The sequence below is a fragment of the Sphaerodactylus townsendi genome, linkage group LG03 (assembly GCF_021028975.2).
Source record: "Sphaerodactylus townsendi isolate TG3544 linkage group LG03, MPM_Stown_v2.3, whole genome shotgun sequence".
NCBI classification, from domain to species: Eukaryota; Metazoa; Chordata; class Lepidosauria; order Squamata; family Sphaerodactylidae; genus Sphaerodactylus; species Sphaerodactylus townsendi.
In genome coordinates, this window is record NC_059427.1 from 164,117,563 (window position 1) to 164,135,880 (window position 18,318).

An 18,318-nucleotide genomic window follows, 5' to 3' on the forward strand; every position below is an offset into this window, starting at 1 on the left:
ATTTTTATCTGGTTCCAGAGTACCTCACAGATAATATCATGTACCCAAAGGAGCAGAGCTTGCATCTCATACATCCATTGAAAATGAATTGCACGTAAAACATATGTAATCTGAGGTACAATGTTCATTTTTAGTGTATTTGCTTTGTCCCATAAAGAAAAGATGTATCCCAATCTAAAGGAACATGTGTTATCAACTTTTAAAAATGTAGCATACCCCTGTGCTTAATATCTTTAGGAATCAATATTCCAAGATAAGTAATGACAGCTGGGCGTCACCAAGTCCATCAGCAAATACATTCCACGATGATGATGATGATTTTATTCAATTTGTAAACCACTCTCCCCTTCAAATGGGCTCAGAGCAGTGGTATATTATCTCCCAACGGCATCAACTCAGATTTTGTCCAGCTAATCAAATAACCAGATAAATCATCAAAAGGATTAATCACAAATCACTAATAGAGTAATGGAAGACTGATGTCCTGGAATAAACCATTGTCTGAAGATAGTCTCGGCACCCCTGTACTTACCAGAGGCGAAGAGGAAAGAGCCACTTAGAGTAGCCTGGTTGGCGATGAATGTACACAGCAGGATTTGGCTCCACCCCTGTCAGTTGATGCAGCAGAGCAATCTGTCCTGTAGACCTGTTGAAGCAGGGCCCATCCAAAAGCCTTGGGCATGCCCAACGCACCAGTGCCGGACAAAAGAGGACCGCTCACCATGTGGGTCGCTCCATAGCTTAATTTACCAGCACCAACTGGCTGGGGAAGCTGGGCAGCCATTTAAAGGAAGTGGTGGGCAAGGCTGGAGGCCAGCCTGGCCCAGCCATTCTTGAGAAGCAATTGTTTCTGCCAATCAACCTAGGAGAGTGGAGGAAGCCACAGAGAGGCAGGAAGGGGAAGGTACGGGCATATTCCTGGGAGTCTCCTTCATAAGGACCATGGACTCAAGCCTGGGAGGAAAGGTTAGTCTTTCTGCTAGCTAGCAGCTAGAGGGGAGGACAATAGAAAATGAGGCAGAAGATTTAGGGCAGTACTTCTCAACCTATGGGTGGCGACCACTTTGGGGGTCGAACGACCCTTTCACAAGGGTCGCCTAAGACTCTCTGCATCAGTGTTCTCCATCTGTAAAATGGATAAATGTTAGGGTTGGGGGTCACCACAACATGAGGAACTGTATTAAAGGGTCACGGCATTAGGAAGGTTGAGAACCACTGATTGAGGGTATTGTTAACCCCTTCCCTTGTCTAGTCTGAGGCCTGTTGAGGCCTCCAAGTGGGATATGGAGGGTGTGTTGGCTTTTCCCAGTCCTGATGGTGTGGCAGACACTCTCAACAATAAAAAAAAAACATCTACATAAAGAGTCATTTTAAATTCCAGAGAATTCTGTACAAAGTCACAAATGTTATTATTTTGTCTGATAGCACAAGCCCGAGGTTCCAAGCATAAACCAAAAGGAAAAATGGGACACCTCAACTACTACCCCAGAGAGTACAGCAAAGGACCAGTAGGTTATTGAGTAGCAGGTCATTATTTGAGCAGTACAGTGAGCAGTACAGAAACCCTCCATCCATTTCTTCTCGTTCAGTAGCCCTTTATCTTTCCACTGCCTGTTGCTACTTCTGTTCCAAAAGCATGCAACCTTGGCAGGTTCTCTCCCATGCATGTGGTCGGTCATTGGGTGATTTGGCCAGCTGTGCGTGTGATTGATTTAGTGCGTTTCTAAAACCGCCTTTCTACAGGATATGGTCCCTGCAGCACTTTACTGTACGATATGTTAAACCTAACGACAGACTATAAAAATAGTTTTTTAAAAAACAACAGCATTAATCAACCTGTAATGCGCATGAAGAACGTATTTCAGCAAAGCTGCATTAAAATCTTCATTGCCGGGCCAATTAATCTAACTTGAAGACCCGCCTTCAGATCAGCCCAGAAGGTCTTCAGAGAGATGCTCAGGACAGCTGAGGGATGGAGTTCTGCTGTGTGGGGGGCGGGCACTTCATCCTGCTTAGATGTGCAAAAGTACTATCAAGTTGGAGGATTTTTTTAAAAAAAGAACTTAGGTAACTTCCTAGAAAGAACCGTCAGAGGGGAGGTATCCCCCACGAAACCCCAAATCATGGCCTGAAGCTTTACAAATGAGAAAGAATTCCAAGGTTTATCTCTTCTTCTTCCTGTTCAGATGTCTACCTGAAAAGAGATGTCACAGGTCTAAGCCTTTCTGAACATACGGCTTTTACAGCTTGCAGTCTTACAGCAACGGAGACAGCATGTTGTTTCGGCAAGTGAGAGATGCAGGGGGCAACTCTGCCGTCCTGTTTCCCCCCAAGCCCTTTTATTGACAGTTTACAAGAGAAAAAACAAACAAGGCAGGCAGGCAGGGGAAACACAATACAATGGACAGGGCAAAGAGCACGGGGGGTTGAGCAGAAGATTTGGTATTTGCACGTACACACATTGGAGCCAGAGGATCTGCAATGTCAGCAGTTTTCTCCGAAACCACATTTGGGAAGGAAAGGTCATTCGCATGTGAGAGACCCCTTTCCAAGCAGAATGGCTGCCGTACTCGGGAGCCTCCCGGGCGCTGTGCCCCCCAACAACAGCCCAATCCAAGGGGAAGGGGGTGGTAGAGCAGCAGCCAGGAACAGTGCCATGGAAGCACACCTCTGTCGCCTCAAGTGGGGTTTCGGGTGGCATGGGAAGGAAAAAAATCCCTGGCCACCTGAAAAACCCCATTGGGAATGCTGATTTATGCCACACTTCTTGGTGGTGTGAGTTGGCTGCTGGCATAGGGGGCATTCCTGGGCTGAAAGATCTTTGGGGTCCAACTAAAGTTGGCTCCGCCCCTGGAACGCCCTCTGGAACACTGGCACACTTCCTGGTTCCTGCACCACAGTGCCCTGCTGCAGGGTTAAGTTTCTTTGTACCGGTATCTGTGCCACTTTGCACAGCGGTGGCGGCATGGATCTCAGTGCAACCCTTCCCCCACTTCCAATACAGTTTCAGCCCACCCACCTACCTCCCAGATTGCACAGTTAATGTTGCAACAAAGCCTGCTGTTCCTTAGCACCCTTGCCGAGTACGTGTCCTTTTTTGCTAGGTTTCCAGTCATGTATTGATGGACAAAGGAGTGTAACCAGTGATTCAACAGCTCCCTATGGTTCATAAGTTTCCATTTGAGAGCTTACATAAACATGTTAATAGTATGCTGCTTAATATTTAAGGGACAAAAAGTAATGGTAAACTTTTTAGTCAGTTCTGAATTCAGGTGATTAGCTTGTGTTGCTTGAACAGCAGGACTTCAGAACACATCCTTCGTTCAGAATAAGTTCCAATTAAATTTCCAATTAATGTGCAACCCCATTGTCTCTTAGCTGCTGGCCCCACCTGGAGTGATGATTATGGACCGCAAAGAAGGAAGATTTCCCTCAACCCCTCAGTTCGTCTCCAAGCAGATAAACTGGAGATGGTAAATATCCCTGCCTTGTTTTTCATGGTTCTTTTCATAATCAATTGAGCGGTTTCTGAAGCACACATTTTACGTTCCTTCAAAATGAAGATAATATCCTTCTTGTGTAAATGCTTTAGTCATCAGTCCTTGTGGACATATTTATCTGTTGAATCTGGATTTATGCCGGATTTAATTATTTACTGAGTAGCATGTGGCGTCTTGGGGGGTGGGGGGGTGGAATGCACCCCAAACTGTGCTTTTTTAGATCTGCATATTTTAACAATTTTGGGGGCCCTGGAATCCCTAGAGACATGGTCCTTGAAAGACAAGGAATCAGAAATGTTTGTCGAAAATCTCCCCCTGGGTGTCATTGAGCTCGAGATCGTGGCCTTGTTCAAGGGCTCTGACCTGAAGGCGATCAGGATTTGTACGAATGCTGTGAAAAGTTTCATATTATTTATTGACTATTGAAATAGTCTGGCTGGATCAGTGGGTTTGATCCAGACTAAATTGGCAGTCCTCACCAGTTACCAGTTCCTGCTGAGGACCTTCCCCTCGTGTTGTTCCTCAGGGTTTGCTATCCCCCAACAGCAGCATTTCTCAGAAATCAGCGTGCTTCATTGGGAGGGGAGAGACAGGAAAGTTCCATTCTGCTGATGAAAAATTTAGTCTTGGAACAGCCCTATATCTTTAATGCTGTGACTGAATATCCTGCCCTTCCTCCAAGTAGCTAAGGGCCAGCATGGTTCTCTCCTCCTCCTCCTCACATTTTATCCTGACAGTGACCCCATAAACTAGATGAGCCTGAGAAAGAAGTTCAAAACCTGCAGCAAACTTCATGGTGGAGTGGTGATTGGAATCTGGGTGCAGTCCTAAGCAGAGACTTTGGATTGTACAAACAGTACAATACACCATAACAAATAATTTAAAGAAACAATTCTTTGATGTTTTTATTATGGCACATTTATAAAACCAATAAATACTATATATCAGCCTTCCCCCCCCCCCCAACATTTTGAGCCTGCAAAAACCTTTAGAATTCTGATGCCATGTGGTGGGTTTAATTGCATAATGGCTGCTGCAGGAGGCGAAGTCAACCACAAGCAAGTTTATATGTAATTCTAATAGTAAGTCTTCAGCATTTCAGGCAGAAGTCTGTTTCACGGGACGCATTTAAAATCCAACCAGTTAATTAGAAGCCCTGCTGGGCAAAGCCCTCATCTGGCCCCTCCCACTTTCCAAAAGCACTTGGTGGGCTGCAGGAAAAGTGTTGCTTGGTCATCACATTAGGGACCACTGCTGTATATAAATAAATTTATTAAAGTTTCATATTGTATTGTCGAAGGCTTTCACAGCCAGATTCAACTGGTTGTAGTGGGTTTTTCAGGCTGTGTGGCCGTGGAACAACCCAAGATCCACCAGACCATGGTCACACAGCCTGGAAAACCCACCACAACCAGTTTCATATTGTAAACTTAATCAGTAAAAATGAACAGATATTTTGGAATTGGAAAGGGAGGCGAGTTAATATATTTTCTTATTCATTCATTCATTCATTCATTCATTCATTCATTCATTCATTCATTCATTCATTCATTCATTCATTCCCTTTACTAGGCATAAGCTAAAACAACAATCAGACTGACAATAACAATAATAGAAAAGGTTATTAGGTGATCAACAGGAATGCACAGTTGTTGACAAAGCTGTTGCCGAAAACTTTGCTATGTCTGCAGTGATTCCTTGTCTGTATGGGAGGGGGAATACTGGTCAGCTGCTAGAGTTGAAGGGCTGTGGCAGAGTATCTGCTTTGCTTGCAAAAGGTCCCAGGGTTCAGTCCTTGGTATGTCCAGGTTAAAAAGTCAGGTAGTAGGTATAGTGAAAGACCCGGGAGAACTGCTGCCTGCTAGAACAGGCAATGCTGACTTTGATGAACTAATAGTCTGACTCAGTCTAAGGCTGCTTAATGTATTAAGTGGATGGAAGTGGCTTCTTCAGTAGGGGTGTGCAAAAATTTTGGACAAGAAATTTGGATTCGGGTGTATTTTTGTGATTCCGAATATTCCCAAATCCCCGTGGCAGTATGAGTCTTTTTCGGGAATCCGAAAAAATTCGGCTCCAGTATAGTCTATGAGGAATCTTTCCATGGCTCTGGAGGTGGTGTGTTGTTTTAAGACAGAGGCACCAAATTTTCAGCCCAGCTTCTGGTTACTCTTCTTAGGATCCCTCCCCCAAGACTTGTCAAGACTGGATCGGGGGTTCAATTTCATGGGTCCCCAAAGAGGATTTTAGATGTGGGGAGGGGGTTAGGATTTTGCCATTGTTTTACCACGGTTACAAGGTTTTTATGGTTCTGGTGTCACCTGCCCTGTGACTATGGTAAAGGGCGGGGAGTTAATAAAAAATGCAAGAGAATACTGAAAATGCCATCTCCTACCTCCAGTCTGAAGGGACTGTGGTTCAAATGGCAGAAACACATGCCTTGCATGTACAAAAATTCCAAGTTCAATCCCTGACATCCCCCATTAAGAGATTTCAAATAGCAGGTGTTGGAAAGATCTTTATTCTGCTTGTTGAGGTCTTGTTGAGACCCTGGAGAGCTGTGGGCGGTCAGAATGGGCAATACCCAGCTAGGTGGGTGGCCTGATTCAGTATAAGGCAGCATTTTTTGCTCAAAGGGCATAAACCTAAGAAGGCCGCCCTGTGTGCTTTCGCCCCATGTGCATACGGCTCCTAAGTGTCCTTTCATTGAAAGGTTAATAAAGCCGGCCTTGTTTGATCTAGATTTATCATTTTTAAAGGGAAGGTTTAAGAACACTCTCTGAATGAATGAACTCTTGCAGGCGCTGAATTACCTTGGGATTCAACCTACAAAAGAACAGCAAGAAGTCCTACAGCAGCAGCTACCAAAGGATTCTAAAGGAACAGTGTCTTTCGGAGGTAATTATTTGAAGAGAGTGCAAGCAAAATGAAGCAGAGCGTCTATCATCTTTTTGTTTACACCGTCTGTATCAGACCCTTAGCAGCTTTTGTTAGGATAACAACATGGGGATGAAGTTTAATAGAACATCCCATGCGACATTAGATTGGGTCCTTCAGTGTAGTACTGGGAACTATACATGTTCTGGCTTGCTTGGGGTGGGTGGGGGGTTGCTACACTTATATACCTCATGGCTACTATGTGGGGGGCTGCACTGAATGATTTCCAGTTTAAAATTTGCTCTCCTCCTTTGTGCACCAATTCAATGTATGGAGTAGTCAAGGAAAAAAATGAACTGGCAAGAAAAATGAAAAGAAGAAAACATTATTAGATGGAGTTTGCTGGGAAATAATTGATCAGTTGACAGTAAGAACATAAAAGTTAGTTCAGAGTAGCAACATCTTGATAGACAGACATCCCCCATGGTACAGAGCTCACGAACATCAGTCAGGCACTTTGTAGGGCATTCTTTTCTCCTTTATTCTGTGCAGTGCAGCTGTTTTGACATGCAGCAGCCATTTTAGTTTCATGCAGAGGCAGCGCTACCAGGGGGCAGGGGGGTGCACATTGCACTGGATGCATGCCTGGGGGCGGAAAATCGCCCCGCCCGCTCCCCACGGTGCGCCCCCCCTCATATTTACATTAGTTCAACCTGAAATTGCAGGCTGGAAAAGCGACCTGTTCACTTGAGGCTGAAAATGGCCTGGCGAGAACTACATTTCCCAGGAGACCTTGTGAGCCCCAAGGTCTCCTGGGAAGTGTAGTTATCACCAGGCCATTTTCAGCCTCAAGTGAACAGGCCTCTTTTTCCAGCCTGCACTTTTAGGCTTAACTAAGATAAATGTGTGTGTGCGGGGGGGGGGGGGACGTTGAGTGCACACTGGGCACAGTATGGCCCAGTTATGCCTCTGGTTTCATGTTCAATCCTTCTTGTCTTTGCAAAAACCCTCCATCTTGAGGAGGGGCAAAAATCCACCCCTAATACAATGACACCAGCAATTGTGTGTGTGGGGGTGGGGAGCAGGCTGGATGCTCATTCCTGCTCTGCTCCCCCCTCTCCTTTGTTGAGCCTTCGCAAGAACTGGCCCTCTACAGAAAAAAAATGGCTCCCTTTTCTTTCCCTGAGAAGTTGTTCAGTAATACTACAGGGCAGCTAAGTTGGGAAAGAAAATAAAGTGCCCCTGAAAGGGCTATCAAGATGAAGAGAAAAGACTGGCATGCAGCAGTGAGTCGCCTGGTGCCATCTTTAAAGCAGAATTTAGTTCGTTCCTCCCCATAGTGGCTGAAAATGAAGTGTCCAGATGGACTCTCTGGCCGATTACTCACGGCTGGGTCTTGCCTCACTCTAGTGCAAAAAGTCGCACTAGAAGTGCTCTTGCGAGAAGCACCAGCAGGGCAAGAGGAAGTACATCAGAACAAGAAACCTTGCCCTCTTCCCCTCTCCTTCCACTCTTGGCGTGCTTCCTCTCTCGGCGCACAGCAGGGAGGAAACACGTTAGGACAAGAAATCTTGCCGCTTCTGCTCCTGATGCACAGCAGGGATCAAGCACATTGGGACAAGAAATCTTGCCCCCTCCCCCCCTTGCATGCCACCCCTCCCTCCCCCTCCCTCTGCTAGGGTGGGTGGGCCAGGTCCAGACGCCGGGCCCCCTCCCCTCCTTTGCATGCCACCCCTTCCTCCCTCCCCTTCCTTTGCATGCCACCCCTCCCTCCCTCCCCTCCCTTGCATGCCACCCCCCCTCTCCTAGTCCAGGGCCACAGCCCACTGGAGTCTCATCCGTAATCGACCTCTACTTGCAGTTTTCCCTTCAAACCAGAAAAATCTCGGCACCAGATTTTCCGGTGGCCGTAATTGCGGCAGGGGGAAGGACGGACTGCAAATCCCACATCTGCAGCACAATCAAGCTTGCAGGATGCAGGCGCGTTGCCAGGCAGAACCCCTCCCGGTCTCGGGGTAGAGCCGGCGGGAAGCGTAGCGCAGGGTGTGGCCACCTTAAAAGGCAGCATGTGCCGAATCTCGGCCTCCTTGTTCGGCCGAGATGAAACCAGCCCACCCATCCCTCCCACTGTTTTCAAAGTTTGGAGTTGCTCAGTTATTTTGTTAAAAAATTGTCGCAGCCCTGGCGGGTGTTGGCAGAAGAACACATCTTTTTGGAGAGACCGAGCCTGCGAACCGGATCTCTCCTTGGCCAGGGGCCTCATTAAGAGGCTTGGGGTGGGGCGGGCTCATGGCACAGGCCACAGTGCCTTGCAGTCAAGCCTGACACTCCAGCAGGGAGGGGTGTCACGAATGGGCTTGTGCCCTGGTGGCATCCTTAACTTCCTGTCCTATCCCCCATTGGGCGGGGACGCTCCGGGCTCAGCAAGGGTGCTGTCCCGATACTTGATGTGTCCTCTTGCTCCCCCCAGCTTCCAGCAGTTCAATTAAATGGGCTGCGGCCCAATTCTATTCCAGCCATGGTGTTATGTCATTATTGTTACAGTTATGTTAATAGGATTTGCTACCCAAGGAACTCTGCACATCTGCCCGCAAAATGAAGTTTTATTCATTCCAAATTTGGTGGGGGGGGGGGCACTCAGAGGTCATACAACATTGTGTCCAAATTGGGTACATAATCATCTGGATAGTTCTAGGGTTTCTTGCTGCTGCACATTCAGGGAAATATCTCCCTGCGGGAGCAGCTTTGGTTTCAAGGACTACATGGAAGTGCACTGCAGAGATCACAATTCTGTGCTCAAATCTAGGCATGGGTTGAATCACATACCTAGTTCCAGATTTGGACCAGCTTCAGCGTTAAAGCAATGCAATTACTTTAAAAAAAATTATTTGTTTTATAAAGCTAGAATAACTGGTGTCTGCAGCAGAAAATGGGTGGTTCTAAGTTAGCATAATGATGTTATGTTAGTCAGCTAGTCAGTTTAGAAAAAAATATTGCTGCCACTTGTGTGTGTTCATGATTTTTAACCACATTTCCATGCATTCAGTTTACATCCAAGCAGTAGTCCTTCTGAGGCCATGGTGGCGAACCTTTGGCACTCCAGATGTTATGGACTACAATTCCCATCAGCCCCTGCCAGCATGGCCAATTGTAGGGGCTGATGGGAATTGTAGTTTGTAACACCTGGAGTGCCAAAGGTTCACCACCACTGTCTGAGGCTTCCTTACTGCTGCATGGAAGCTTGCTCTCGCTGATCAGAACTGAGCCGCTATCGAGAACTCCCCCTGCTGGGTGGCTGCCTGACTTGCATGGCACCAATATGGTGCCTGCGTGGCCGCACACCTTACAGGGAACATTGCATCCAGGAGGACAGATACATGGAATATCTTAGGACAGTGAGAACTGAAGATTTAAAATAAACCTCTCAATGTTAAACTGGCAGAGGGGAGTGGGTGAGAATATAAAAAGGTCCTTTTGCAATGGATCCTGCAACCTTACCACTTCAGTTCTGTTTTAGATTTTGTTCAGGTGGCAAGAAGTCTATTTTGCTTGCAGCTGGATGGAACAGGGGATGCCCATGGACTCACCCGCGCAGTTGCCAGATTATTAGATTCGCAGGTAAATAATATGATGTGGTGCTGGGTGTGGTGGCTAAGAGCAGTAGATTCTAATCTGAAGAACTGGGTTTGATTTCCCACTCCTCCACATGAATGGTAGACTATCAGTGAACCAGATTTGTTTCCCCACTCCTACATTCCTGTTAGGTGACCTTGGGTTAGTCACAGTTCTTCGGACCTCTCTCAGCCCCACTTACCTCACAAGGTGGCTGTTGTGGGGAGAGGATTGGAATAGGAGTTTGCAAGCTGCCTTGAGTCTCCTTACAGGAGAGAAATGTGGCATATACATCCAAACTTTACTTCTTCTTCCCTTTTTCTCCAGAGCAGGGGCCCACAACCTTTTTGAATCTACAGTTTTATTTGGACTTCTGACAGGGCATGGTGGGTACATCAACAAAATGGCTGCCACAAAATGGCTGCTTCAGGAGATGGAGCCAGCCACAAAATGGTTGCCATGACTTAACTTCAGCAACACAGTGTAGTCCCAGTCTCTACACTGTGCCATGGAAAGAAACATCTTACTGTGATATGTCTCTGAAGATGCCAGCCGTAGGTGCAGGCAAAACATTAGGAGCTAAAATTACCAAGCCATGACTGCACAACCTGGAAAATCTGCGACAGCCAACAGTGCAGATCCTTGTGCTGTGGTGGCAGTTACTGTTGAAGTAACATTTTAAAAAATCACCGCCAGTCAGAAACCTTGCTGGGCAGCAGCCCTATCTGACCCCGCCTGTTTCCTAAAAACACTTCACAGGCACCAGAAAAAGGGATCCCTTCTGTTGAGTACCGTATATACCAGGGGTAGGGAACCTGCGGCTCGAGAGCCACATGCGGCTCTTCTGCCCTTGCACTGTGGCTCCACGCAGGCAGAACGCCCGACCCCATCCATACCCGCCCTGCAGAGCGGCAGGGTGGCGCTCAACTGCCCATGGTTGCCTGGGCCGCGCTGCGGGCCTCCCGTCATGCCCCGTTGGAGCAGAGTGGGTGCTTTCCTGGTGACGGCGGGGCCGAGGGCCACTGGCTTCATCCTTGCCATGCAGGTGGCAGGAAGTGCGCAATCATCGGCTTCTCAAAATGAGCGGAGTAAAAGGTAAAAAAAACCCTATATATATAGTGTTATCTTTATTTTAAATGTCAAAAATTATTTGCGGCTCCAAGTGTTTTCTTTTCCCGTGGAAAACGGGTCCAAATGGCTCTTTGAGCGTTAAAGGTTCCCTACCCCTGGTATATACTGACGTATAAGACTACTTTTGAACCCTGGGAAATCATCTGTAAAGTCTGGGGTCTTCTTATTCGCCGGGTACTGAGCGGGTGGTACTGCGCGCCCGGGATCTGGGGCAACAGCGCTGCTGCTGCTGCTACCCCACGCACTGGGTTCAGTTCCTCACTCCTGAACACGAAACTTGCCCTACTCTAGCTTGGCCAGCTGCCTTCCTGCCTCCCTGCCTGTGCAACTGCAGCCTGTTGCCACCACCTGCCATGATCCTAGTGCAACTGTCAGTGCCCCCCCCCCCCCCGAGGGAGAGATGATCTGGAAACTTGATGAATGTGAAAGGGGGGGGGTCAGGTTTCTCCTCTTCCTCTGAGTGGGAAAATTTCCCCAAGTTGTTCGGGGCACGATTCTTTGGAGTTCTCCTAGAGACGTCCAGCAGCTGCATGTCATAAGCATTTGACGTAGTCTTATACGGCGAGTATATCCCAAACTCTATATTTTAACTGGGAAAGTGGAGTGGTCGTCTTATACGCCCAGTCGTCTTATACGCCGGTATATACGGTATAATTATTACAGATATTAATAAGTTTTCAATTTACTGATGTCTGTTTCAGTATTTGTTTAACACACATTTAAATGTAGCGTCACAGTAGTCCTTTGAATTACTCTAGTCTCCTTGTGGTCTTTCAAGCAACCAACCCCTTAGGGGATAATTCACAGATATGCACAAACTGGCAATACTGTTTGATTGTTGTGAATAGGGGTCTGATGACTATTCCCAGGTGCGCAAATTATACCTGTCCTTGTCTTGCTGGCCTCTTTATGAAGATTATTTTTTGTTACATTATTTTCATGACCATGTTTGTCATCAATTTCCCCCCTTCTATTCTTCAATATATACAGTTTGTGTTGCATGATCCTCTGGAAATGGAGGAGGTGGAAGAACTCAGGAGAGAGAAAAATGAAGCTTTAAAAGAAGTACATAAACTCAAGGTAAAACATAGCATTCCCTTTACACTGCATGGTGCAAGATTTGTTCTCCAATTCGCTCGGTTTTTATTCTGACTCTGCTTTGGGCGCTGATTAGTTTGATGTAAAGTTGGTGAGATTATATTTGTTGTTTTCGTTGTGTGTTGTTTTAAATGTTTTGGCTGCTTTAGTTGCTTTGGTCAATTTCTACAATTGGGATACAAATTATTTTGACAAATAAATGGATCAGATTTGGCAGAGTAAGGGAGTCTTGCTTTTGACAAGTGTTTTCTGTTCAGCCAGTTTTACATCAGTCCTCCCCCTCCCACCTCTAGTTTGGGAACCCACTTCAGTGACAGTCATAAAACATCAGATACCATCATATTTTCTACCTGCATGAGGAAAGGAATTGATAATAAAACTGCAAAGATTGTCATGCCCTTATATAAAGTAGCGGTGCGACCCCACTTGGAGTCTGTGCTCAGTTCTGGTCGCCACATCTCAAAAAGGATATCAAAGAGATAGAAAAGAGCAATGAGGATGATTGAGGGACAGGAGCACCTTCCTTATGAGGAGAGGCTGCAGTGTTTGGGACTCTTTAGTTTGGAGAGGAGATGTCTGAGGGGGGATATGATTGAAGTCTATAAAATTATGCATGGGGTAGAAAATGTCGACAGAGAGAAATTTTTCTCTCTTTCTCACAATACTAAAACCAGGGGCATACACTGAAAATTCTATGAAGGGGATTAGGACTAATAAAAGGAAACATTTCTTCATGCATCGCATGATTGGTGTTTGGAATATGCTGCCACAGGAGGTGGTGATGGCCACTAACCTGGATAGCTTTAAAAGGGGCTTGGACAGATTTATGGAGGAGAAGTCTATGGCTACCAATCTATGGCTACCAATCTTGATCCTCTTTGATCTGAGATTGCAAATGCCTTAGCATACCAGGTGCTCAGGAGCAGCAGTAGCAGCAGGCCATTGCTTTCACATCCTGCATGTGAGCTCCCAAAGGCATCTGGTGGGCCACTGCGAGTAGCAGAATGCTGGACTAGATGGACTCTGGTCTGATTCAGCAGGCTTGTTCTTATGTTTCCTAAAACAGCTGGCTTTAGCATTGACCTGCAAATGGTGGCCATTTCAAATGGCATACATTTACTTGATTTGTGTAGTATTTGCATAGCCATGCAGACAAGTGTTACACTTTTCAATATTTTTTTGCATAGCTTTCCTGTTTGCACTTGCCCAAGTTCATTATTTGAAGGGGTAATAGGGAGATTTTTTTAAAAGCACAAGCTTTATAAAAGTTTTGTGTTTGATTGCTGGAAATGGGGAGAGATTCAGATTTATTGATTTACTAGCAGGGCACCCATGCTTCGCTACGCATACTTCATCACAGGCTCTCTATGAATTTCGAAGTGACATTCAGCATACTTCTTTACAGCCTGTTTGTGAACTTTGGGGTGACATGCAGCATATTTCCTCACAGCCTGTCTGTGGACTGATGGGTTTGTTTTCGCATATTTTGCAGCAGCTTCCTGTAGTTGTCTTTTTTCTAATGCAATGTGTTATTGCTCTCTTTCACCTGGTGGGCTCCAAAAGATGTGTATGGAAGCAGCCGTTGTATTTTTCGGGATGCAGAAAGAGTGTTCTGCCATTGGATGCTGATGGTAAGAAGGCTGTAGAAGAAGTTCATGGTTGGAGTTGAAGGCAGGAGCTGGACTGTGTACGCCACTGCAGCACATTCTGGGACTCATCCCACCACTTCAGAGCTTTTCACCAAGCATGGAATTGATGTCGGAGGAGGCCGAGAGCAATAAACTTGTCTCCATAGTAAGCAATCTGATGTCCATATGCAAAACCCAACAAATGTTTAGTAGTCCAAGGTGATAGTGTGGTTTGTAATCTGTTTTGATAGTATTTGGCTGTAGCGGTGTTGTTAAGGTCAGGGTGGGTGGAGTACTTTTTCACAGCCTGTCTGTTAACTTCGGGGTGACATTTAGCATACTTTTTTGCAGCCTGTTTGTGAATGTTGGGGTGACATGCAGCATATTTCCTCACAGCCTGTCTGTGGACTGATGGGTTTGTTTTCGCATATTTTGCAGCAGCTTCCTGTAGTTGTCTTTTTATAATGCAGTGTGTAAAGCGCTTTCTGCATTTAATTCCTCTTCTCCCTGTAGCGGTTTCAGCAGAAGGGATAGGTTTGCACGCGTTGTGGAGGGCAGTTTTAGAGTGTATTTGGCGCACCTTGGTGAAGGACATGAAGCTGGTGGTGTTTAACTGTCACCCTTAGAATGTTTTTGCAGTATGTCTGTGGACTGAGGGGCTGGTTTGCCCTTAGAGTGTTCGCGCAGATGGCCAGAGATGAGCAGTGAAAACAGTAAATGTGTAATAACCCGAGTAAAACTGAATATTTTGAAAAATCCTTTCTTAGTGAGCACCTAAACCACATAATAAACCGGTGTGCCAAATTTGAACTTTGTAGATTCGGTGGTTTTTGAGTTCTGTTGATGAGTCAGTGAGTCAGTCAGTGGTATTTCACGTTTATAGATATAGATGGTCATAGACCAATAGCACAGCATGGAATAAAATAACACAAGTTCAGAATGATAAAATCAAGGATGTTCCAAGGAGGCTTGGCCTCAGAAGTGAGGGAGGAGGTCTCACCAACTGCCTCTCCCTCACAATCCATAGAGTTCCCCACCTTGGTTCTTCCCTGGCCTGGCCCTTCCCCTTCCTTATGTCCTGCCATTGTCCTGCCATTCTAAACCCCACCACCAATCATGGCCTTGGGGTCTGGGCCAGGCCCAACTGTCCTTGCCCTCATTGGGTGTCTCTCCTGGCCATTCCCTGCCCCTTTTCATAACCACCCACAGCTCCACCTCTTCCCTGAGCACGGACACTGAGGCCTGACCAAGCTTCCTTGCCACCCTGCCTGGCAGGGGGCCCTGTGCCACATGGTTGTGCTGCTGCTGCGGGCGGCCATGGGCCGCTCCCAGCACCATCGCTGACTTCCTGGCTCTGACTGTCAATCCTCCTCTCTAGCCTGCAGCTGTTGTTTGTCTCACATGATGCGCTTGGGTGACGGTGGGAGGTAAAGCCCTCTGATGTCGTGGCTGTTGGGACGTGGGTGGGAGTGATTGGGGGTCCCTGCATTGTTCTCGGGCCATGGTGGGCAGTTGCGGGTGCTCCCCATGCCATTCCAGGTGATGTTGGTGAGGTGGCGCCTGTGCCGTCCTCTGAGAGGCGGAAGTCGTGAGTGGCAGGAGGGGTGCCCACCATCCCGGGACATCTAATGAAGCTTAATATTGCAACTTTGACTAGCAGCAGTTTTCTAGCATCTCAGGTGGAGGTCTTTTGCATCGCCCATTTCCTGATTTTATAGCTGGGGTTGCTAAAGGTTTGAACTTCAGACCTTTTCCTGCATGTAAATCTTGAGCCACCCCCTGCTGTACAATTACCGTATATACTCATGTATAAGTTGAATTTTTCAGCACATTTTTAATGCTGAAAAAGCTCCCCTCGACTTATATGCGGGTCATTAAATTTTTTTGTGTTTTTATTTGCCGGCCAGCAGGGGGCGCAGTTTTTATGCTAGCAGCACCACAATTTCAGGGTACCCTCAGAAGACACTCCTGATGATACCAGCCAAGTTTGGTGAAGTTTGGTTCAGGGGGTCCAAAGTTATGGACCCCAAAGGAGGTGCCCCCATTCCCCATTGTTTTCAATGGGAGCTATTAGTAGATGGGGCTACCCTTTTGAGGGCCCATAACTTTAAACCCTCTGAACCAAACTTCACCAAACCTGGCTAGTCTAATCAGGATAGTCTCTCTATGATACCAGCCAGGTTTGGTGAAGTTTGGGTCAGGGGATCCAAAGTTATTGACCCCCAAAGTGGATGCCCCATCCCCCATTGTTTACAATGGAAGCTAATAGTACATTTTCCATTTCTGATAATATCCCTCTTAAAATCTAAGTTGGGTTACATTTAGATATACAGATGATGATGAGGAATTCAGTTTTGAAGGATTTTAACTCTTGTGTTTTAGCTTGGTTACTGGTTGAGCTAAGGTTTTTGTACTTTTCAAGTTATTGTTGAGACCATATTGTTCTTGTTGACCCTCTTTTCCACTTACAGAGCCAGTTTACTGTTTTTCTTTGAAATAAATATTCAAAAACATTTAACCTACTGGATGATGCCTCAATTGATGTAATTTTATTGGCATCTATTTTTATTTTTGAAATTTACCAGCAGCTGCTGCATTTCCCACCCTCGACTTATACGCGAGTCAATAAGTTTTCCCAGTTTTTTGTGGTAAAATTAGGTGCCTTGACTTATATGCGGGTCGACTTATACATGAGTATATACACGAGTTGTTTACATTTGGATCAGTCAGTTTAATCTAGATAAATTTACATATAAATGAAATAATTCTGAAAGCATTATTTTTGTTTTTTGGATGATGCACACATGCATTGCAATAGGGACTACCTCATAAACAGCATTTCACCCTGTGCAATAGCCATGCCTCTTCCAGGAAGGCACTTGCCCCTCCTGCATTTGTAAGCACTTAATTATAATCAGCATGCTTTTAAAGCTGCTTCCCAGTTAACTAGATTACTTTTTAGTAGATGAAATTAAAAATGATTGATCAGGTAAATGTTGCGGTGAAGAAATGGCTCCCCCCAATCCTTAGTTTGAAGGAAACATTTAAGCATTTTCCAGCCTCATCCAGCTATCTTAGAAATGCTAATATAGGTAGCAAGAGACAATGGGATGAGTTAAGTTCCCCCCTCCTTTTCCAGGCAGGTATCACAGATTTGGAGGTATTGAAAAGGACAGGAGGGCCTCAGGAAGAGGATACTGGATCCAGCAGGAAAAGCTTCCTTGACCCAGAGTGACCAGGTCAAGGGGATGGGGATTAGGAATTGATAAAACTCTTGGGAGCAGAGAAGGAGTCTCTCTTCTGGCTGCGACCATCAAAGGGAACAGAGCTTGTGCCTGAGTTCTGGAGGTTGTAATCATTTTGATCATGTGCTGAAGCTGAAGAACATGTTTCAGGCATTGGAGAATCTGTAGGCCCTGAAACATCCAAGTTTAAGGGTCCACCCTATTCTAACAACAGATTGGGTATGTACAGAGGAAGGGACATAGGGAATGTGTTTATGCGTCATTTCTTTTGAATCCTTTGCTCAATCTAGTGCTGTGTTAAAATTATGCTTCTAAATATTTTTAAATAAATATTTTTTTTTAACGTTGGATGCTGGTAGCAGTTCTCTATACCACATAGGTCCCTTCTGCACAGGCCAATAAATGGGGGCTAACAACAGTATAAAACCCGTTTTTGGGGAGGGAGTTTCGCACGGATCCCGCTCCTAATGCGAGTCCGCCCCGCATTCCCCCCCTCCGGATTTTCAAGAATCGCACTATCTGCAATTCTTTTGTTTTAACGAGTGAGTGAACCAGGAGGCTTATCTGGGGAATTCAGATTAGCCTGTGCACTCCAACACATGTCAGTTGGGTGACCTTGGGCTAGTCACAGCTTTTCAGAGCTCTCAGCCCCACCCACCTCACAGGGTAGTTGTTGTGAGTGGGGAAGGGAAAGGCGATTGTCAGCCCCTTTGAGTCTCCTACAGGAGAGAAAAGCGGGATATAAATCCAAACTTTTCTTCTTCTTCATCTGGCAAGCAGCTATTCCTCCAGGTGTACACAGGTGGTAAGCTATCCCTGTGGTACCTAGAAGAAGGAAAGCAGAAGTGGCAAGGCCTCAGAGTTGGAAAGGAGGCTGGGGGACCCCTGATCCTACCCAGTGGGAAATTGATACAAAGGTCAGGTGGTGGCAGCCATTACCCTAGAAAGAGAGAGTGAAGCCCCTCCAGGAATTGAGAACTCCCAAGAGGGCTGTGTGGAATGGGGCCTGAAGGTCTAAGCAGGCCTGTTCTGTCTCAGCTGCATGAACGTAAGATGAGCCCTGCTGGATCAGACCAGTGGTCCACCTAGTCCAGCATCCGAGGCTGAGGTCTTTCCCTGATTTTGCCTCCTGGCACTGGTACTCAGAGATTTACTACCTCTGAATGAGAAGTTTCCTTTTAGTCACCATGGTTAACGGCCACTGACAGAGTTAATGAATCTGTGCATTCA

At 46.2% G+C, this 18,318-nt stretch overlaps 1 protein-coding gene across 4 annotated transcripts in view; it reads left to right on the plus strand.

The window, feature by feature from the left end:
• The window catches only part of STXBP4 (syntaxin binding protein 4), a 168,779-nt gene that overhangs the window by 23,316 nt on the left and 127,145 nt on the right, over positions 1-18,318 (plus strand). For all 4 annotated transcript variants that reach the window (XM_048490980.1, XM_048490978.1, XM_048490979.1 and 1 more), the window contains exons 7-10: positions 3,379-3,473; positions 6,299-6,395; positions 9,892-9,992; positions 12,108-12,197. In XM_048490980.1, the coding sequence (XP_048346937.1) occupies positions 3,379-3,473; positions 6,299-6,395; positions 9,892-9,992; positions 12,108-12,197 (383 nt within the window). The remainder of the gene's footprint in view (positions 1-3,378; positions 3,474-6,298; positions 6,396-9,891; positions 9,993-12,107; positions 12,198-18,318) is intronic.